A 22,406-nucleotide genomic window follows, 5' to 3' on the forward strand; every position below is an offset into this window, starting at 1 on the left:
CTGATTCGGGAGGGCTGGCTGGCGCTGGGGAGTGCTTTGTGCCTTCTTTCCAGGTTGCTGGGCAGGGCAAAAAACGCTCATGTCTGTCCTTCTGGAGGGAGATCTCCTGCCCAAGCACAAATGTATCTCATCTTTCAGAGTTATTTTTACTTTCAAGTGTTCTTATCCAAGCTCGTCTTGTTTTATTTATTGTTGCTTTCCCTAATTAAAACCTTTTGGATTATTCCCCTGCAAGCCGAGTAATTCTTGCAGCTGTCTACAAGTGCACAAATTCCATTTCTATAGCAGGATTGACCTGTTATGCTCATTTCTAAGAGATTTTTTTTGTTACTTGGGGAAAATAGCTTAAGCATAAACGTTTTGGAAATAAGAGTGATATGGGCTTTGTTTCTCGGCCACACTTTGGGTTTCTAGTGTCGAACAGAACATCAGTGGGTTCAGAAAAGCAGGTGCGTTGTGGTGCTGAGGGGGCGTGTGGAAGGGTGGGAGGGAGCAGCTCTGCCTGGCGGCGAGGCGGGATGGCGAGCTGCCGCGCCGGACTATAACCCGGCGGGCACCAAGAGCGTCAGCCAAGGGGGCTGCTTGACAGCGAGAGCTGGGGCGAAGGTCTCGCCTGGTTCCCGCGGCGGCCCCCTCTGCTGCTGCCGCCACCGGCTGGCTGGCGCCTGCTCCGGGGATGCGCAAGCAGAAGATGCTGCGCCAGAAGCGCACCCGCTGCACCTCTGTCCTTCCCGGGCGCGGGTCCGGGGATGCCACGTCTGCTCAGGCTAAACGTGTGCCCAGATGTGTTACGGAGCGGACGGGGATCCCCGGGAGGGCTGAGGGCTGCGGGGGGAGGTGGGGAGAGGATGGAGCTGAGGAGCGCCACAGGCTTCCAGTCCCCCGGCGCGCGGGAGGAGAGGGCGAGGGGCTGGAGGAGGTGGCTTGGTCTTGTGCTCGCCCTTGGCTACTGCCTTATTTTGAGAAACAGGGTCTGGTTTGAGTCTGCGTTTCCAGTTTCAGTTTTGCTGTTTTTTTTCTTTAATATAAAAATGAAGGTTGCCAAAGTGAAAACGAAAGGCTCGGTTTCTCTTTGAATGAGTAATTCCTCTCCCTTTTAAGAAACCCCCTCCATCTCTCCTGTTTGTGGTGCGGGAAGACGGAGATTACGTGCATCTGCAGCCTGATTTTAAATATGCTCTAAAGGCGTGTTGTACGCGCATTGTCACTGAAGAGGATAAACCTAAGGAAACAATCTTAATCTAAGAAGTTAGCATCGACCGCTAAAGCACCGGCAAAAAATTCTCCATGTGTGGCTTGAATTGTAAGCGCTAGTCAAGAGGCATGTGAGCCAAAACCGCCAGTCAAAGAACGCTCTAATCGGAACAGCTAACAAGAGAAATTTTTTCTTTTGCATGTGTGGCGAAGATAAATCAAGTTTGTTTTGCAGCCTATTCTGTTTTAGATTTCCTGTGTCATAACAGAATGAATTTGTTGTTCATTGATACCTTAATATATAGGTTGTTGGGGATTTTTTTTTTTTTTTCCCGAGGAGGAAAACAATGTCCCCTTCACTTTTGCATGAATGAATTCATTTATTCTCCGCAGCCTCCGGAAGTCATTTATTTCGCCCCGCGACAGCTGCAGGGTCTGTTTGTGTAGGAGGGCTGCAGGCGCTTGGCAGGGCCCCGGCCCTTCCTCGCTCCCCGTGCCCAGCGCCGGCGGGGCCGGGGCGGGCCGGCCGCTCCTCAGCGGCCCTTTCTGAAGGGTCTCGCAAAAAAAACCCCGTGCTTCGCGTATCAGAAATGACGCTGCTCTGCTCGGGGTGAAACAGCCCCGACTGCCAGCCGCGGCGCAATTCTGCTCTCTTCTCCCGAGCCGTGCTCCTGACCGCTTATTGCGGTTCCTCTCTATGCGCTGTGAATCGCTGAGTTCTAATCAACAGTGATTTAATTAATATACGTGCTTTTACAGATGGTGGTCCTCGTTGTAACTTAGCAGTAACTAAGGTCCATGTGATGGGTACCTGGGATATTTTCCCTTTATTAAAGAAGGAAGGAAATTACTCGCTGAGGAGGCTTCAGTGTTGGTCCACTGTAGCCTACAGCCGAGTTCAGTGATGCCAGAAGCTCCTCCTGTTGGGTCTCCGTCTTTAAGTGGTCAAAATAAGCAAAATCTCCTGCTTCCCCCAAGGTGATTTCCTAAGAGAAATTCCGTATTTTTGCAGACTGGTGTGATGCCGTGCCCTGTGGGTTATCCTCCACAACCTTGTAAACAGCTGTTGCATTTGATGTAGAGATGGGAGAGGGGTGAACTCGAGTTACCGTTGTCGGATGCGGCAAGGCGTCTTCTGCTCTCTTTAGACACGTTAAAAGCATCTCTTAGCATTTCTGCTGTGACTTCAGTTTGTTAAGGTAAGAAATGCTAAAATAGTTTTCTTAAAGAGTGGAAATGAAGAAGGAAACCCTTAATAGACGTGACAGACTTTAAACTGTGGATCCATAGCCAGGAAAGTGTGTAATATCTGCGGAACTGGAGGTGGCTCTCCCATCTGAGCAGTGTGCTTTGGCATGTGTTTAACTTCCCCTAAATCTGGGGGGAAGGCAAATGTGTGTGAAGTGTTGAGCTGGATTGAGACTTAACGATCGCAGACCATCTGCAGTCCAACCAAAATCTCCTTCCTTCCTGCCACACCTTCTCCCCTGGCACCTGGGAGAAAACCCAGGCTGCTGGGATTTGGGGTTGTGTTGCCAAATTGAGAGGAAATTCATCTCCCGTTGTTTCCCACCTCTGCCCACCAGTGCACCTCTCCCCGGGCAGGGCCAGGCCTCCAGGCTCCTGCTGCCGTTGGGGACTGGAGCAAGGATGCTCTTCTGGGCGGGCAGGCCAGCCCCATGGCATCGTGGCTGGGGGCTGCGTCCATCACCCTCCGCGCCTCGGGCTGCCGCGCGCTCCCTGGGCTCGGGCGCCGGCTCTCCGCCGGCGGGAAGGATGGAGGAGCTCGGTGGGCTCGGCTTGTGGCTCTTCTCGTCCTCCGTACCCGGGTTGTAAACGCAGCAGCGCTTACCAGCTGTGCTAATCAGAAATAATGTGCGGCTTAATAGAACTTCTCCATTAAAAGGCTTTGGAAATAATATATAAAATGAATGGTTCAGCCGGCGAGTTTCCAGCGGCTGGGGAGGGAGGGGAGCCCTGGCTAACCCGCAGACCTCCGCGGCACCGCGCGTACGCTCACGCGACGCCTAAAACCGAAGCTGGGAATTGGGTCTGATTTTTATTTAAAATTCAAATGTCTGATGTTCTTAAATTGAACAAATGATATTTTAAAAAAATATATCAGGCTCCAACATCTGCAGATTATGATTTGCATTTTGAAATTGGCTGCTTGAATTGAACAAGGATGAATACTGTCACTCTTCTTTTATTCGCTCAGTTTATTTAATGAAATGCTAGAGGTCAACCCTTTGTCCTTAAATTAGTTACTATAAAAATCTTTTTGTACTTTTCTGCTTGTTATGATGTCTTCTAAGCAGAAGAAAAGGTTGCCATTAATTATGTCTTTGTTGAATATGGATATCTATTCATAGTTAGTTAAACAGTTTCAAACAAAATTAGCATTGAGCAACTCTAAGGCCAGCTTTAGGTTGGTTATCAAGAATTTTTTGCTAAGAGAATGCTCTTCTGCAAGTGTGCATTATCTAATATATTCAGCTTTCAGTTGCTAATTTTTTTTCCAGATGAAGATGGGCTTAATTGAGGTTGTGCTTTTAAGTTTGTAGAGCTCTTCAGCATCTCATACAAAAGCATCTAGAGGCTTTTCATTTGTCTTGAGTATGTTTTAGATGTACAAATATTATTTACTTTAAACTCTAAATCAAAAGGCACACTGTAACTATTTTAAATAAAACATTATTCTCTGCTGAAATATATATAAATTCAAAGCAGGACTTTTTTTCGTTATCGCTTAATAATTTATTTGAAAGAGCTGCTATTAACAAATTTTGGGATAATACCGAAATAGCAGTTTAGTAGCTGGTCTCAGACAGGCATTTAGTAATGTAATTTACTTGTCAAAGATAGAGGACGTATATTAACGTTAAGATATAGCTCCAGTTTCATGTCTAACTCTTCGCTAAGTGCCATTTTGAATAGGGCTTTAAAGATTAAACTGCGTTACTTTTTAGAAAGGTCTCAATATGACGATAAAGCTAAATTTTTCAGTCCAGCTGAGCTGGGTGGCCGTTCCTCTGTGATGGGCTGTGGTGTGTTTCACTTTATTTCATTTTCCAGCCCCAGTTGGCGGTGCCACCCGCGGCTGCCGGGGCAGCGCTGGCTCTCGGGGGCGGCGGGGGGCTGCAGCAGCCGCCCCCGTCCCGGGAGGTCCCCGAGCCCCGGGTGCCCCTCGCCTGGGGGGCACCCGCAGCCCCGCCGGCATGGGCCCGCTGCCTGGGCCGTGCCCCAGGGGCCTGGCAAAAAATCCTCTGCTCTTACTCGACCCCAGGAATGGCTCTTAACAGACCCTAACGAAGCGAGCCACCCTGCAGCCGTGGCAGGGCCTGGGGCGACCTGCCTGCCCTTGCCCCCTTAATTTTTAAGGGGCCGTATGGACCAGCGTGGACGGGCCATCGTTAGCCCTTGGTTGGCCGGCCCCAAGCCAGACAATAACGCACTGGGTATTTGGAAATGGGGAGGAGTAGGGAATAGAGAGGAGAAAAAGCTACGAGCAAAAAAAGATAATTAGGAAAAGTAATAAGAAAATATAAATGTGGTAGCAGAGGATTAGTCCTAGTCATTGGAAATGCAAATGAACTCCATGCTCGCTCCCAACATCTTTTTTCTAAGCTTGTATTTCAGAAAGGATTTTTTCTTCTGTTTTTTTTCCCCCTTTACCTCCTCCTCAGTGCAACAGCTCTGCTTTCCCAGCAGCATTAAATATTCTTGGAGATGAGACTGTAACCTTGTAACGCTTTTAGGTATAATATACATTTTTTTTTTTCCCTCCATTTTAAATGCTAGCTCATAATGACATTGTGAAGTAGGGATCCCGAGTCAGCCTTATTATCATGGTGTCTCCTTGAGCTGAACCTCTGAGAAATGTGAAGGGTAGACCTTTTGGAATTAACAAATCCTTTAGCTGCCTATAATTATTTATTAAAATAGGCTACTGGGATAAAGGATGGGGAGGGGGAGGGAGGAGCAGCATTCCTTTCTCTGTACATCCCTCCATGCAGATATACGTATGTATACATAGCCAGCGATGGAGTGAAGCAGTTGCCATGTCCAAGCCCTGTATTTTAGAAATATAAAATAACATATGTGCAGAAAGACCAGATAAAGCATGAGCAGATCACAGGTATTTTTATGAACTGAGAGGAAAACGCTGCGTCCTGGCCGTGGGGAGAGCGTCCCGGGCTCAGCCTAGCTGCTGAGGATTTTCATGTAAATGCCTGGCGCCAGGTTGGGAGGAATGCCGTTCTGTACCTGTGCTTACCGCTCCACGCGAGAAGGAAAAAAAAATGAAAAAAAAGGACGGGGTCAATGTTTTTCCCACTGTGTGTGTGTGAGTGGTGAAAGAGAAACCATCCTGCTTCGTTTGCTGGGCTGGGTAAAAGCAAAAAAAAAAAAAAAAAAAAAAAAACACCAAACAAAAAAACCCCATGCAAACAAACAAAAAAACCCCCCAAAAAACAAACAACAAACCTGGCTGTCATTTAATTTAATGAATTGCGTTGATGGCTGCAGATTTGTCTAACTTCATTAATCAGCCCAGCCAGTGTGTGTTAGCTTTGTGCTGTTGAGTGTTACAGAAGTAAGGCAACCCTCTCTCTACATCCTGAAAAATTTTATAAACTTAGCAGGCTGTTAAAAAAAAAAAAAAATCTTTGGGGTCAACTTACCACTTGTGCCTTTAGCTCTTGAACAAGTACTTTTATGTTTCTTCTAATATATAGGATTTATCTGCAGCTCTGTGAAGAGCTTTTAAATTTAATCCCGCGTTGAAGTAGTAATTTGTTGCTAGCGCTTTATAACGGGCTTTTCTTTTAACTTGCCCGGGATGCGGGCTCTTTGTGCGAGCTAATCTGTGATAGACAATGCCAATCTGCTCGGGGTATCTTGGGTTCCCACCTCAGATGTCCTTAAAATACGAGGCGTGGAAGTTGCGTGTCCTGATGGGAATGGCCTGGCCGCGGTGCTGGGGGGCTGCACCCCTCGGCGAGCCCCGGCACCGTCGTGGCTCCTAGCGCGGCGTCGCGTTCGTAGCGTGGTCCGGATCTGAGCTTTGTTCACGTGTGTGCGCGGAGCTGTCGGTGTGCATAATTTATAGGAGCTCCTGCAGCTTTTCTGGAAAGTCTAATTTTTGTCAGTCCACTTAGGTAATCATTTCTTAAATCAATTTTAAAATTCCTCTTGCATCAGTAGTAACATGTTTGAGGTGGTTTTTTTTTCCTGGAGGAGGCAGTGGTATAGGCTGTCCATATTTTTTTTTGAGAGGGGAAAAAATCATGATAATGGAAAAGAATCGTTTGCCAACTGTTTATTTTAACCAAAGTACACACGATTTTAAAAATAATTTTGAAAGAGCAAGTTTCAGCGTTCTGCCTTGCAGATGCATGTCTTTCTCTTTTTTTATTGAAAACAGTTTTTTTTGATCCCAGATGATTAATGAATATTTTATTCCAGATATAAAAACATATTGGGGATATGTTTGGACATAGTATAAGCATGTGAAATAATGCACAACAAATATGAAATAGTCTCTCATAAATAAAGATACCGAAGCCACGATATTAAAAATGGGAGTAGCTCTGCCCGCCTCCCTTTTATCAGGAACATTTCTAAACTAAACTGATATTGCAGGAGACTTTTTGGCAGCTGTGGCTTGGGCAAGAAATGTTGATGTATTTGTATGAATTATATCTGTACTTTGTATTTTTATGTCTGGGGAAGAAATGATACCTTTTATAAATTGTGTAAATTTGTTCCTGAGGCTCAACGTGCATCACATCGTGCTTTTCTTGCGGTACTGTTAAAATGTGCGCCCGGATCTCGCCCTGGTCCCTGCCGAACAGAGACCATTACCCCACGCCGCCCTCGCCGGCTCCTTCTGCCTTTTTCCTGCCAGCTACCGTTGCGCAGGAGTTAATTAATTACAGCCCAAACCGTACGTTTGCAAAAAGGCGAAGTGCAGCCCAGAAATATTTTTGAGCCATAAAGCGGGGAGCTTGCAGGTACGGCAGCACGTGGGGAGGTTTATAGGGATGATTTAGTGAATATGAGAACATATTTTGTGCTCCATTGTTTAGACTCAAGAAGGCATAAAATCTTTAACATCTATTTATCATGTAGCTATTTTAATGTAAACATTTGTCTATTTGGATGAAGTGTTTTCATTATTAAGCTAATTTCCACATGTTTCAGATAGACTGATGAGTTCGAAGCAGAGCACTTGCTGATGAGAAACGAAATTCTGCCTCGGCTCAGCCTGCTGTCAGATACATCTTCATTAGTTTTTGTCATTCACCGATGGCAAATGCTCTATAAATGAGATGACGATCAGGTCCGCCTTGATAACTTGCCTTATCTCATTAGTTTTCACATCAAAGTTAATCAGCAATGTGAATTGTAATTGCTGGAAGAGACAATGCAATAGATCACTCGGCCTTTTTTTTCTGTACGGCATCTTGAAACATCAGCAGGCTGGTGTGAGTAGATAGGCTCAGAAAGAAAATGATGTGGAAAGCATAATAAGCAAGCTGCTCAGAATTAATGAGCTTACCCAATAAGAAAAGAATAACCAATCAATGTGAGTTGGGCAAATATAATTTAGGAATAATTGCTTGATTGGTTGTCTATAGTAGACTGATTTGACCACACACAAGGATTAAGAATTAAGATGTCAAGGCAAAAAATAATTTGGCAACTGAGGGCATGTAATTTTTTGTTTCCTTCCCTTTATGACTGAAAGAGATTGCTGTTTGATATGTTATTCCCCAAGAATGAAAACATTAGATAGACACACACTGGTGGTTTTTTTTTCCTTTATGCTTCTTTTGTAATACAAGCTCTTTCAAACCTCACTGGGGATATTTCAGTACGGGACATTAAAAATGAATAGAGTAAAAAAAAAAAAAAACAAAAAAAAAAAACAAACCACACCAACAAATGTCTTCATTTGTAAGCGTTGCATTGAAAAGAGCCGGGAGCTGGAAGGTGCTGTGCACAAAACGCCGGTTTCTGGCAAAGCAACGTGCCTGGGTGTTTGCAAAGCCCAGCCATTACTTGGTCCGAATCTGAAACGCAATTCTTGTGGTACGCACGCTTTTAATATAATTTTCCCCACAGCCATTGCCCAATTAGTAAAGAACCCTTATATTCTTCTATCTAAACTATGGGGAAGGTTCAGCCAGAAGGTAAATTTGCTTTGATCTACATTACACCTAATTGAGTCACCACCAATGTCTCTATCCCAACATCAAGAAATGTGAAAATGTTAGATTATTTCACTGGGGATTAAACCTAATTTTCGCGTGTTCTGCATTAACCTATTAGGCTGACTCATCTGCATTGCTAATATGGCTCAGGCAGCTGTCACCGCTAAAGAAAAACATGATCATGCAATCCTTGAATGAATGATTCCAGCTCTGATTAGTGTTAGTGAAGTTAGCTGAGCCCTGGTGATAAGGCAGGAAAATTCCCAGGTTGCCAATAGCTTTGAAAATTATCAGACTGTGGGCAAAAATGTACCTCGCGGCTCATGGGCCTCCCTCCAAAGGCGACATTATTTAAGGCCGTCTTTTTTGGCTGCTTGCATAAACGTGTTTGCTGCTTTTAAGGGGCTGCTGCCAGAGGTATGTATTAAAATGCTAATGGGAAGCAACCTGAGTGCAGCCCGGCGTGGAAAGCGGGAGGTTTTTCCCTGCCCGGTTGCGTTGGCTTTTGGGTTTAAATGGCATTTCCAGAGGGGAGCGGCGGCGGCGATGCCGGATCGGCTCCAGCCGGGAGAAGGGGCTTGCGGGAGCCCCCGCTGGCCCCTCCGGCCAGCGCGGACCACCGCGCCGCGCCTGTGCCTCTACCAGCCCCGCTCTTTGTTCGCAGGGCGGCGGGCACCGCTGTCATCTCAAGCCATTCCTTATTTCTTTCTAGCTGTCAGATTTAAATAGTTTAAAAAAAAAAAAAGGCAACAATGACACATCCCCTTGAGATGGGAGAAATTTAGGAATGAGTTAGCCTCCTAGCAATAGAGCCAGGAGCCAATTTAATCCGATTAGTGCCTCCTGACAATAGATGCTCCTAACCCATTGTGGACAGAAGCTTTCACTTTATTTGTTTCTATTAGCCAAGAATCTGAGATATTGGAAAAGTGGAATTTTACCCCATCAGATCGCTCCGATGATCAACAAAAAAACAAATTGAGGAAAATAGTCTAATGTGTCAATATTTATCTTTTGGCCCTAATTGTCTGTGGAGAGGACTTGTTGAGTGCGCAAAGTTTGCAGCTCCGGTTTATCTGTGTGCTCTTGATTCTCCCCATTGTATGGATATAGTGGCGGCTCCTCACAATGTAATGATGTTTAAGGAGGGCAGTAACTGCAGAGGCATAATAGAGGCATTTTAATGGAAAAAGCCTTGCAGTTTGCGACCAAACTGCAATGCTTGATAGAAAATGTAAAAGAGCTTTAAACTGATATATATATTTATATACATTTACAGTTTCTTTGTGAATACACTTACTGCAGGTTTAGGCAGAGGCTCGTTCCCATCTAATTTGATAGCAAGAAACTCATTTTCAAATACTTTTGAATGCATTCCCTCTCCTAGACCAAAGCCTGTCGTGGCATTGATATCATTCACTACCAGCAGTGTAAATCGGCACCGCTGGTGGCTCCCCTTCCTACGTGTGTGCCTGCGGCATCCCCCTGATGAGGAAACGCTGTTGCTGGGCTTGGTGTGGTACCGCCGGAGGGATCTCCTCTGTTGTCTGCACCAAAGGGTTTCCCTCCAGTCTGGGTGAAGCCACCCTGGCATCAGGGCTGCGTGCCGATCCTCGAGCATCCTCCAGAAAGCACTGACCTGCTAACAATTGCCTCCCCTCGATGACTTTTCAAGGTCTGCTAGGTATCTGTTTTTTAATCAGTGCGACACATGGATCGGTTCGTTATAGTGCAAATGTTCCCCCAAGGCAGCTGTGAAATGCTTCACACAAAGCTGCTCTGGGCTGCAGGGGGGATTTTTTTTTTTTATTAATTGACTACACTTGTAGCATCATCGAAGTAGGAAACCCTGTTGGTGTGACAAGACCCGATTTACAGCAATGCTATGTTGGCCTAGTTCGTTTTGCTCTTTGTGAGAAGTGGGATGCTCTTCTGAAACCCCTACAGCTGCAACGCCATCAAACACCCCCAGAGCCGAGGCAGGCAGGCTGCCTGGGAATGCCACCTCTTAAATGAGCCTGGCAGGCATAGTCGGGCAGCCAAGGGCAGGATTTAGGTCAGCCGCAGCCATCTAGGGCGGGTGGTGGGTTTGCAGAGCCCGGAGACAGAGCGAGGGCTGCAGAGGGTGACCCGTCCCCTCTCCAGATGGGTGGGCTCTGGGCGAGCGCCCGTCTCCCGCTGGCTGCGGAGGGGTGAGCTGGCTGCTGCCCTCCTTTCGGCAGCAAGATGTAACTCCGGGCTGTGGGCTGGAGCGGGCTTCGGCATCCCCATCTGGAGTGAGTGCCCAGCGGAGGTCTTCATCGAACCCTGCTGCCTTTCCACCACCCACAGGTTTAGCATCCTTAAATAGCGACAGCGCCGCGCTGCTGCTGGGTGGTGACTCTTTCCAGCCCGACCCCAGTGAGATCTTGTGATTTCATCCTTCCCAGCCCGATCCCGCTGGTGGGCACCCTTACATGTGAAGTAACCGACCTGTCACAGGGGAAGCAGCAATGCCTGAGGATTTAAAGGAAAACACTGTTCTGTACAGCGGTGATTCGCTTGTGTTGCTCACACAGCACGGCTGGAGCACAGTTTTGTAGCATTTAAAAAAAAAAATATTATATTGTTGTATTAGGTATGCTTAAAAGTGTTATAAAACCTCATTGTTCTGGCAGTCAGCCAGCCAGAAATCTTTCAGGTGTCTTATTTTTATAGTTGCCCCCTATGAAACCTGTTACCACTTTCTTTTAAAGCCTCCTTTGGCAGCTGCTTTCACAGGTGGGACATCGCCCCTGTCTACAGGTCAGAGCTGCATTTTGGGGTCCTCTGGGGGTGTTCCCCGAGGGTCGGCAGTGCTGGCATTAAAACACAGCCCCCGGAGTCCCGGGCTGGGACAGAGCAATACTAGCTGCAGAATGAGGAATGCTGTAAAAAAAGGCGTAATGGGGTATCTGGTGAAACCAAGGGGAAGGGGAGGAGAGGGATGTTAGGCACCAGGAGCCCTCCCCTGCCCCGAGGGGCTCCCCCGGGGACCCCCACCCCAGGCCAGGACTGCTGGTCAGGGCAGCTGGACCTGGCCGTGCCCTTGGGCTCCCAGCACTGGGGATGTGCAGTGCAGACCCTTGAGCTTTGGGGTTTTATCCCAAAGTGCTGAGTTATTTTGTTATATAGAAAAGTGCTGATCCTCTGAGAAGACCTGTGCCACCTGGGAGAGGTGCTAAATGGCCATTTGAGAGGTGTGTTTTAACATCACAGGCTCCTTAAGCAGCTGCAGACTAGAATGTCATCCTTCTGGTCTAAATCCTTGAAGGCAATCATTGATTCTGCAGGTGGAGAGTGGATTTCCCTGCAGGGGCTGGGGGCAGCTCTCCCCTGGGCTGCTGGGTTAGCACCCTTCCCTCTCCTCCCCAAGTGGATGCTGCCCTGTGAGCAACAGCCCTGCATGGGGAGATTATTCCCTGTAGCTACCCCTGGAAAACCTCTGGAGGTGGGTACTCTTATCCTAAAATGGGATGATTTTTTCCCCCCTCTGTTATGGTGATTGGCTCCGGGTGTTGACTGAGCAAACTCGGGAAAAGTCTGCGGTTATTCCAGAGGATGTGTCCATGTGCAGAATATTCTGGAACAGGTATTTCACTTTAAATGCATGCCCCCTCTTATTCCAGAATATTTTCCCCGTGTAGAGGAGCACTTAGCTGGGGTCTCTGCTTGCTGCCGTACTAGTGATAAGATGGATTGGCTGATCTAATAGGTCTTTTCAATCTCTGATTTTGAAAGCTAAGATTGGGAAATTAATTTCAGAAAGGTCAAAACAGAGCAAGGCTATCCTGCTGCTGTGTGATGGATCCTATTTTTTTTTTTAAATCTATCTATTGAAGAAAAGGTTAGTTATTCAGCATCCTACAAAAAAAAGAAATAAATAAACCAAGCAGAGGGAATACAAAAAGTGTATAGATCTGCTGACCCATTCGCAATCTTCAGTTAATGAAAATGCCGGGGAACAGGAGTGGTAAGAGCCTGCCGAGCTGGGGGGCGCTGACCCCGCGGCTGCTGGAAGCCGAACGCTCCCAGCCTCGACCCCCCCGATCCCAACGCGCGTGCCCGCAGCTGCCCAAGGGGCTTAGGAGCGGCAGCAGGAGCCCCGCCGGCATCGGCACCCGGAGCGTGGGAGGTCCGCTGCCGCCTCTGGTGGGTGGCTGGAGGGCTGCCTGCGGCTTTTGAAGGGCAGTTTGCAGAAACGCTGAGCAAATCCCGGTGGCGTGAACTAAAAACCCAGCTTGAGATGTAGGGCTGTCGGAGAGAGTCAGGCACGTCGTTCTGGGGTCACTCAAGTCATGGAGAGGTTTTGGGAGCCGTGTCATAAGTTAGTGGAAAGCTGGTTGTGTTTTTCTGTGAGAAAAGAAAAAAACAGAAAAAGGGGGGGGAATCAAAACTAAAGGCTTCACGTAGATATTTCCCTTTTTAATAATTTTCTTCCAATGTGCAATGGCAGCTGAAGAAGCGAAATTCAGCTGCTCCAGAACTAGCGATGCGCCTTTCCCTTTTTTGTTCAGGACAAAATATACCATCAGTGCTAACTTGGCTCTCCTCTGAGCAAACCCAAGGAATTCTGCTGACTGCTCTGGAGGCTCCTGTCTTGAACACCTAGCCAGGGCAATGTTCATTAACACACTCAGCTCAGATTTAATTCACCCTCAAACCTGTATGAGCCAATCTCACTTTACAGTTCACTCTTTACAGACAAATATTAAACCCATGTATATTTGGGGTTGTACCCATACGGTAGCATGTTTCACGTCCGTTATCGAAGCTCTCCGTTTCTTGCGCGTTTTCCTGTTGCTTTCTGCAATCGGTTATACGAAAACAGTAGAGCAATACATGGGCAAAATAAACAAATATCTCCAGTTGAGGATTATGTTAACAAGTTCAGTAATAAATGACAATTATTAGTCAATATATACAAATGACTTGGTTCTTTTAACACATCAGGCAACACTGGAGATAAAGTATAACTTGGGAAATTGGTTGCATATTTCATTCTGAACGGAAGATGTCAAGAAAAATGTCGGAGCAAGCAAACACATCTGGCTCATTAATGTGATTATCTTTTCCCAGTAAAGAATCTCAAGCAGATTTGAATGGACACCAGAGCATCTCTATAAATCAGATTTAGCTCCCCACAGCAAGTGCTGGGGAAGCTGCCAGGCATCAGTTAACCTGTCCTTTGCAGTGTTTCTGTCGCTGCTAATTCCCAAAACACTGGAGCAATTCACACGTAAAGATGTTTCCGTAGCCCCAAATACATCCTGCTTCCCAGACCTGATACTGGAACTGGGCGTGGATTAATCTTCTAGCATCCACTGAAAAAACAGGAACTTAAGTTTCTGTAAGTAGAAGAATACATCTTTTGCTGACTTAGGGTAAATGTTGGCTTCAATTGAGGAATCTGTCCAACGGGGAAAAAGGAGGGCACATACGTGCCGTATCGTGTATATGGTATAACACGGGGGTGTTTGATGGACACGGGGAGTGTGCTGTTGGCTGGGGAAGGCTTCTCTTAACGTGCGTTGTAGGGGTGTGCGTGCGGTCCGGAAAGCCTCCAGGACTGGGGTTTTTTAGCTATTAGTGCACGCGTAGATGCAGCTCATCAGGCTTTTAGAAAGGCTTTTGTAGGGATGTGTGTGTGGTCCCTTGACGGGGAGAAGGCGGCGAAGAGCCACCGGCTCCAAGAGCATCTCCCTGTTCCGCAGGGACTCGCCATGCAGCGGCTTTCCCGCAGGACGACTTGGCCCTGGGAGCTGCGGCTTCCCCTCTTGCGTCAGGGGTGGGGAGAGGAAAGGCGACGCACTTGGCGTGTAACACAGCAAGGCCATTCATCTGAAGAATTATTAACAAGACTTTTTATTATCTATGATCCGTATAAATGTCTTTCTCAGCAGAGGAGCACCCAGCCAAATTACGTCAATTCTCCAGGTCTCTGCACAACACCAACAGAAGATGTTTATTTTGGTTATGAGTGGTAAAAAAGAAATTCGGCTCCATTCCATGGCTTAGGAGAGCATCTTGCTGAATTAGTCTGAAACCAGACCTGGCCTATAAAACTTACTTTTAAAAAATTGACACCCGGAGATGTGTGCTTTCGTGCAATGTTTCCGAAGGCAAGCAGTGCTGTCTTTTCCAGTACCGCCCGTGCGCTTCACCGCCTGTCCGGAGCCCTGAGATCTGGCTCGAGCAACGTGACCGTGGGCGCTCAGAGCCGCCGGCCCGAGGGAATGACGGGATGGGGGGAGCGGCTGATCGCCGGACTCGCTGGGGGTGCTCCTCTGACCCCCAGCAGCACCCGTAACGGCAGGGACTCTCCTGCCTGCGGGGGTGCTGGGATGGGGTGCCCATCAACACCCTCGCTTCATGGCAGCGCGTCCTTTACACGCAGCCTGCTCGCAGTTTCACTGAGCTTTGGCTGTTTGGAAAACCTCCGTGTTTCTGCAAGTAGGATAGTTTGCATAAAAAAGAATAAGTTATTCCTTCAAGCACTTAGCTTTAAATTATGTTCTGTTTGAAAATTTTCAAGGAAAAACATTAACTCAAGCCTAACTGAGAGGAGGTGCTGCAGGTTGGAGGCAGGACACTGTTTTCACACATATCGGAGATGTTGACTCTCTACCAGCACGTAAGTGGGACTCGTTCCACTGCGGAGATGGGGCCAGGACTGCCACAAATCTGAATTTTTCCAGTGTTTTCTGTCCTTGTAAGTTTTTTTCTAAAAAGCCCTTATGTGATACAGAAGCTGAGCAGAGTTCTTGTATCTTGGGATTTGTTCCTATAACTTCCAGGGGAGTTCTGCCCAAATCCTTGTTTTCTTCCCCTGTTAAGGTGCACCCTTACCTGAGAGAGGATCTAGGCGTCTGATACTGAGGCTTAGAGTCCCAAAGGCATTTAGGGCTTCGTGTTCCTCTCGTTATTTTCACGTGTCATAGACTTTTGTGAATTCAATCACTACTTAAACATAGTATTTATATAATAATTTGGATTTTTTTATTTATATAGTACTTTCGCGTTAAATATGCACTTGTAGCAAATTTGCATGGGAAAACGTAGTGATTCCTGGTGCAGGAGTCCTGCGGGGTCCCCGAGGGTGTGGAAGGAGCAGGCAGAGCTCTTCCCGCAGGGACTGTCCTGCCTGCGTACGTGGAGGGGACTCCGCCGCCGCCGTGGCAGTGCCCCCGCTCTCGCCAGGGCCACGCCGGCTGTCCCACCGGCACGGTGCGTTTGAGCACCTCGTATGCGAGGTTCTCGCGGAAGGTAACAGGCGAGATGCCGCAAACGGCGTAACTCGGTCGGTCGGCGGAGCGGGGCGTGAGCAGGCGTCGCTGCCACAGCACGTGCAGGCGTGGGGTCGAGCCGCTCCTCGGGTCCAGCCCCGAGCGATTTGCCCACGCAGAGGAGAGGAAGGGCGGTAAAGGCAAATAACCTGCATTTCCAGGGAGCAGAAAAATAGACGCACTGTAGGAGCTGTTGCTAAAGCCACGGCGCTGCTCTTCTCTGCTGCAGAGCAGATGTTAAAATACTGCCACTGGCGGCTGTGCAGGAATTGACGGAGCTGCAGGCGGCAGCCTGTGGATGCTGCGGGTCCCCCCGCTCGGCACCCTCTGCGTGGGAGACACCGTGAACTGGCTTCTAGGGAAACGTGTCTAGGGCAGATCCCAAAGAGCCCCAGGGTCGGCAAGTCGGGTGCATTCCCGTGGCCGAGCATCCCGGTACCGGTGCGAGCCGCGGGTCCTTAACCTCCAGTGGATCCCGGGAACACCGGGGGGAATAGCTCTAAACCCCATTTAAATAGGGAGCCGGGGGGAGGGAGAGGGGAACTTTTATTAACATCTAATCCTGTTAAGATTTTCTACGCCATATGTCTGAGCAACAGAACATGTGAAATGTGTACTAATTACTCCTGCCTGTGTCATGTGTGTATATTTTATATGCAGTCCCTGACCTTTTTGTTAATAACTTCACATTATATTCATTGACCTGAAACAAATTGAATTCAGTGGCACTCACTCAAGAATTGAATTACATAGTCTTCTTAATTGGTCTCTTATTTAAATGTGGAAAAGTAACAGTTTACCACCTGTAATTTTTTTTTTCCTTAAGAAATTCCTGTGGAGAGCACGTGTGTGCGTGCATGCGTGCTGGGGGGAATTATCATGGAAAACCCAAGCCTGCCCTATGCCGCAGAGTGGAAAACCCCCCACAAAAGTTTTGTCCCTCCAAAGCAAAACCACTTGTAAAAGTCCGTAAAAGCACCTGAATAATCTCCCCTCCTCGGGGGAAAGGGCAGCCCCTGGGGCAAGCGGCCCCCAGCTCCCGGCAGCCCCCAGGCCGGCGAGCACTGCGGCTCATCCCTGCTCGGCGCCGGTCCCCAGGAGCTGCCTGTCCCCCGCCTCCGCTAGGTCCCGTCCCCGGCCTCGTCGCCCGCTCCCGAGCGCAGAAAGCCGAGGTGGGGAGCTGCAGGGTGCCTCGCCTGCCAGCGGCCGTCCGGGAACGCCGACCTGCGGGGATCCTCGCCTGCCATGGAGGAGATGGGGCCGGCTGAAATTTCTGCTTTGCTTTTATCCTTCCAAGGGCGAGTTAATTGCCAAAGCCACGAAGGGGAGACTTACTCTTTACTTACTATATTTAACTTAAAAATGCAAATGTTATTAGTGTCCCGATCATTGATAAGAGTGCCTTTGTGCCATGCTTTAACCTCTATTAGGGGGGATTATGAGAACGTATCCACATTGGCATTTTCTAAGTGTCACTATGACAGCACTTGCTGCACAAATGCCTGGCTGTCACACTGAGGTTTATCACTAGGTTTTTTCCTCCGAATGCAGACTAATAAGCCCAGAAATTACAATTGCCTCCCTGCCGAATCTGTGATAGGCGGAAATAATGATATCAGTGCCCTGCTAATCTCCTTGCCTCCGCGCTTGGCACCATCCTATTGAGTCACCTGTCATACGCCGCTTTGATGAGGCGAATTCAATCTCTCAGCTATAATGACAATGGAGCCATTTTAATGTTTGGAAATGATTATGTGAAGGTTTCTCTTTGCTCTGTCTTGGCAAGCAAACCAGGTCAATGTTCAGGCTGTCTCTCCTGCCGCCGCTAACGACTTGGAAGGAGCTGGGCTGTATTAAGTGAATATGCCAAGTTATTAGAAAGGAGATGCTGAAGGCAGCTTCGTGGGGGGAGACTCTTTTTACTTCCTTTTTCACAGCAAAGCACGGGCCTGAGAAGATGCTTTATAGGCGTGAGCATCTCGCACGCCTCCGTGGTCCCCAGCAGCAGCATGCTGGGGCACGTGTGCTCCGCACGTGGGTGCCTCGCAGCACCGCCGGTGCCCCCAAGCACGCGTGCCCCGTGGCCACCGTGTTCTCCTCGGTGCTTTGGACGCTTTTCCAGCACCGGTACCGAGGTGCCGAGTACCGCCGGTACCGAGTACTCCAGGACGGGTGCGAGGGCAGATGCAGGCGCATGTCCAGCCCCGACAGCGTGGTGCCACGTGCGCAGCTCGGTCCTCGGCGCCTTGTGGGGTAAAGCGTGATGCGACAGCAGGCGAGGCGCGCTCCTCCCGTGGGGCAAAGCCCGGTGCGTGCTGGCAACGCCTACCCGTGCCAGCGGGCAGCTGGTTCAGTGCCGGCGGGTCGCTCCCAGGCGCGTTCGATGCACCACGTTGGGTAGCTGCAGTTAACGTACCTGTACTGGAGGGCAGGGCTGGCTGCTGAATTTGCCTTCGGGAAAACCTCCGAGCTCTTGAAGAGGGTGTCCGCTGCTCAGCATCGCTGGGTAGGAGCTGTGCTGATTTGGGCTTGTCTTTATTTACCAGCCCAAAGGACAGATGAGGAGCGCTGCAGCAGGGTGCTGGCTCAGGGCACCGCAGGAGCAGCCAGGCAAGCCACGAATGGGCCGTCGCCTGAGGTGTCCTCTTTCTTTAAAAATTCAAGCTCAAAGCAACTTCCCGTTCCTTGGACTGCGATTTGTCATGAATCTCAAAGACAAGAAAAACCTTTCTGCCCAGCCTGTTATATGCAAAATGCACTTGTGAATCTCTGTGTTTGCACAACAGGCTGTAGGGAGCTTAAAGTCTGTCTAACCTAAAAAACCAAGCACCAAAACCTGTTAGAAGACATGGTTACTCCCTCTGGTCTGCTCGCATGTTGGGTTAATAAACGGGGAGGTGAGGAGATGCACACTGCGGGCAGTGATGGAGAGAGTCCCGCGAGGTGCGGGGGTCACGCGCGTGGTTCCTACTTGTCTGCTGGTTTCTATTAATTTTGTGGTAGAGAAATGGAATTTCTTCCCTTCTCAAGTGCCTGTCTCTCTAATGTCAGCGGTCTCTGAAACCAGGTCTCGCCCTAGGTGTGCAGTGTGTTGCCATCAAATGTGAGCTGAAATGCTTTATTTATTTATTTTAACATGAAAGGAAAGGAACTACGTTTCTGCAAGCTGTCGGAGGTCCTGAATTCACAGGGGAATGCATCTTAAGACTTAATGAGAGTTTAAAGTCATCTTGGAGAAGCACAGGGTCCGTCGGAGCCCGTGGCTGGAGTGTCATTGGTTGGAGTGAAATCTGGGGGCTCCCCACGCCGCCGGGGCTGCCTCCCGGGCGGGCTTTCCCCAGCTTCAAGGTCATGTGGGATGTGGGCAGCGTGGACGTGGCCCGACCCTGCCGAGAGGGGAGAATCCCAGCTGGAAGCGGCGCTTCTCCTGCGGTCCCCGCTGCCATCCCTCCGCGCGAGGCTTCCCCAGCTCTCAGCCCATCCTCTGGCATCGAGGTGCGGCACCCCCGGGCCGGGCAAGGGGATGCTGCACCCGGTGGGCCAGGGGCTTTTCTTCGCCATCTTCCTCCTGGTGTTTGCTGCCAGGTCATTAGTATTTATTAACATTATATTAATTTTCTGAAATCTTGACCAACTCTTTGATAAGGGAGGAATAAAGAAGTAGAATTTCAGGTGTCAAGCTTTTATTAACGAAAGTGTTCAAGGCCATCTCTGGATGGATATTACAGGCTGCTTTCACTCTGCTCTTCAGTTTATGAAAAGCAATTGTTTAGCTGTATAGAGAGTATAGAGCAGAATCAAATTGACCTGCGTGATACAGAAAGTAGCACTGAGCCCATCTAACTAAGGGTCCTTTGAAAGAAATCTTTTTTATTATAGATGAGTGCTGAAATTATTTCAAGGAAGTGATTATCTGTCTAATAATTCTAAATGCATCAGTGACTTCCACATATAAAATTAAGGCAGCCCGAGGCAGCAGATTTGGAGATAGGCTCAGCACACAGCAAGCAGCACGGGGACAGAAACGCTCAGGGCTGTTCCCCCCAGGATTTATTTTTAGGGATGCTCCTGGTGGGAGCCGGGCCCTGTGCAGTCCCTCTGGTAGGGACGAAGCTGGTGGGGCTGGATGCTTGGATGGGTTGGATAGTTGGGTGGGATGGACGCGTGGGTGGGATGGACGCGTGGGTGGGCTGGACGCTTGGGTGTCGGTGTCTGGGGTACGGGGCTCCTCTGGTTTTGGTTACACCCTCGCAAGCCTGGGGAGCCCGGCTCGGGCATCGTCAGCCCCGCACATCTGGGCAGCCTCGGGATGCACAAGCCCCACGCGTGCCTGCGTAGCGGGGGGCTCGGTGCCGCCACCCCCTCCCACAGCCCCATGTCTCCCTTAATTAAGGCAGCCAATCTAATTAGGGCGGCGCCCTGCCGCAGCCGCCCCGTGGGGGCGCATCAAAGCCCGCGTGGGGTGCGCGTGGGCAGCGCAATTACCCAAGTTACGAAAACATCCCTGTAATTAGCGAGGCAACTCTAAGCACAAGGAATGGAAATTAGTCACAGCGCAATAAATTAGTCGGTGCATATATTACGTGCCGTGAGCACCCCGGGGGCCTCCTGTTTGCAGGGCTTTGGTTTGCAACCCCATGCCTCTCAATAAAGCATTCATCCCTAGGCGATTATGTTCCAGCAAAAGGAGTTTTTAACTGAATTACAAATTTTCTTTTCTAATTCTTTTGTAGGCAGAATTGGGATCCCTCACTTTTTTCTCTTCTTTTTTTTTTTTTTTTTTTGAAGGTCCGGAGAGCAAAGCCACTTCCCTCCCCCTTCAGCTAATAATTAATTTTCAGCTTTTCAGGGTGCTTCAAGACCCTGCATTGTTTGCTTTAATTAGGAGCAGTAGTTAAGGAACTATTTCAAAATCCCTCCCCAATTTTGAACTATTTTAGCTGTCGTTTCTTTACTGGGGGAAGAAAAGGGGAGGGCAAAGCAGGAAATTGGACTGTAGCAGCACATAACATTTGCATCAAAATAATACAGCCGGCAACAGAAAATCACAATCACATCACTCAGAAGGAAGGAACAGAATACAAATTAAAGGAATAATGTAAATTTTTTGCCATTAAGCTTCAATGACCATTTGAAATGGTGCAAGGCACAAAGGTTTTGATGAGCATCATCCAGTTTGATTATTCATACTTGTGCTTCTGCTTGAATTAAAGTAGGAGTGCTAGAGCCTGTTAAAGCAAAATATTTGAATTGGTAGTGAACTCTCACCTTTACTTGCATCCATTTACTTTTCAAATGAATACCAGATAAGTTAGTGCATTTTATAATCGGCCTGTTTTCCAGTGAGTGCTGTCATTACATACCAATTTCTTTTAGAAGTGCTTCCTAAGAAACATTAAATACTTACAAATAAGGATCTGTCCATCACCGGCAGCAATCCTATTTGAGCAGCATTAGGCGACTCAGGCAGGTTGCGTGCCCTCCCTTTGATGGCTGCGTGCACGACTTCTCTGGCCAACGCGCGCGGCCGCCGCCGCCGGTGTTAAACCCTGCTCGTTAGCTGCCCGCCGGGCTCCGCGCAAACACCCGGCCAGTTTGCAAACACCCGCCCGGTTTGCAAACACCCTGCCAGTCTGCAAACACCCTGCCCGGCCAACACGTGCGCTTGCCTTGCTGCTTGTGGGGGGACCCGCTTCCAATCCAAAGAGCGATGTTTTTTTTATTTATTTTTATTTTATTAAATTTTATTTTATTTTTCTTTTGTTTAGGTAGTATCGCTACCTTCTCTGAAAAACAGAGCTGGGTCCACAGCCCGCAGAGAGACCCGTCCGAAGGAGCCTGGTTTCGAAGGGAAGAGCTGCCCAAGGCTCGGGGAAGGCCCATAGCAAAGGCTGAGCCAACTGGTCCCACCGATGGAGGTGCGTCTGGCGCGCAGGTGTTGCAGAGCCGTGCAGAGGAACATCCCTGGCTTTAACTCGCAGATTTTCCATCAGCAGGTAGGAGAAGAAAGAGCATTTTGTTATTCGGAGGTGTAGGTGCCCATGGCCGGGAGTTATCCCTCGACTCCCAACCTGCGGGGTGGCATGGCATGGGGACGTCCTTTCCCGTCACAGCACTGTCACCTTGTGCCCAGAGCTGCCCCGGGCCAGGGCTCTCCCGCTGCCCTGCGCCCGCTTTCTTCCCTGAGCGATCCCTGGCTTTAGCCTATTTCTAGCACTCATCCTCAAGAAACACGGATCACTTGTAGGGAGTAAAAACAGTAGGAAAGAGCAGTATTTAACGTAGTTTTCAGACACTGTGTTGCAAATAACGATGGACGCAGAGAAAAAAGCAAGGAGTGTCAAGAAAAGATGCTGTGGGTTAGCAGGAACTAGCCCAGAGGAACTTCCCTGGGGGCCTGATTCTGACCTGCTTGAAGATGCTGGCAAGTTTGCTGTTTACCTAAATGAGAGCAAAACTGGCCAGATGTTTGTTAACTATGAACTAAGAAGATATAGTAGGATTTTAAAATTGAGCTTTTTATAAAAGAAACATATTTTAAATTAACTTAGGCTTTCTCCTTTAGGAAAAAAAAAAAAAATCTGTGTATTCCAGCGGGCAGATTTCAGACTGCTTATATACAAATACCGGTGCAGATTTATAAACAGATACAAGCCAGCCCTGGGAGTTTATCAGCTTTGTGTGTGTTAAT

The 22,406-nt window shown here is 48.5% G+C and overlaps 1 protein-coding gene across 5 annotated transcripts in view; it reads left to right on the plus strand.

Annotated features, from left to right (window-relative positions):
- LOC148053051 (uncharacterized) overlaps positions 1 to 22,406 on the plus strand; it is a 100,259-nt gene that overhangs the window by 52,396 nt on the left and 25,457 nt on the right. For all 5 annotated transcript variants that reach the window (XR_015708205.1, XR_015708204.1, XM_087774683.1 and 2 more), the window contains exon 2: positions 21,484 to 21,711. Coding sequence is in view for 3 of the 5 variants with exons in the window: in XM_087774683.1 (XP_087630809.1) it covers positions 21,628 to 21,711 (84 nt within the window). In the remaining 2 variants the exon portion in view is untranslated. The remainder of the gene's footprint in view (positions 1 to 21,483; positions 21,712 to 22,406) is intronic.

The sequence above is a fragment of the Nipponia nippon genome, unplaced genomic scaffold (genome assembly GCF_047370975.1).
Source record: "Nipponia nippon isolate SJK-2023a ecotype South Korea unplaced genomic scaffold, ASM4737097v1 scaffold_4, whole genome shotgun sequence".
In the NCBI taxonomy this organism is placed as follows: domain Eukaryota; kingdom Metazoa; phylum Chordata; class Aves; order Pelecaniformes; family Threskiornithidae; genus Nipponia; species Nipponia nippon.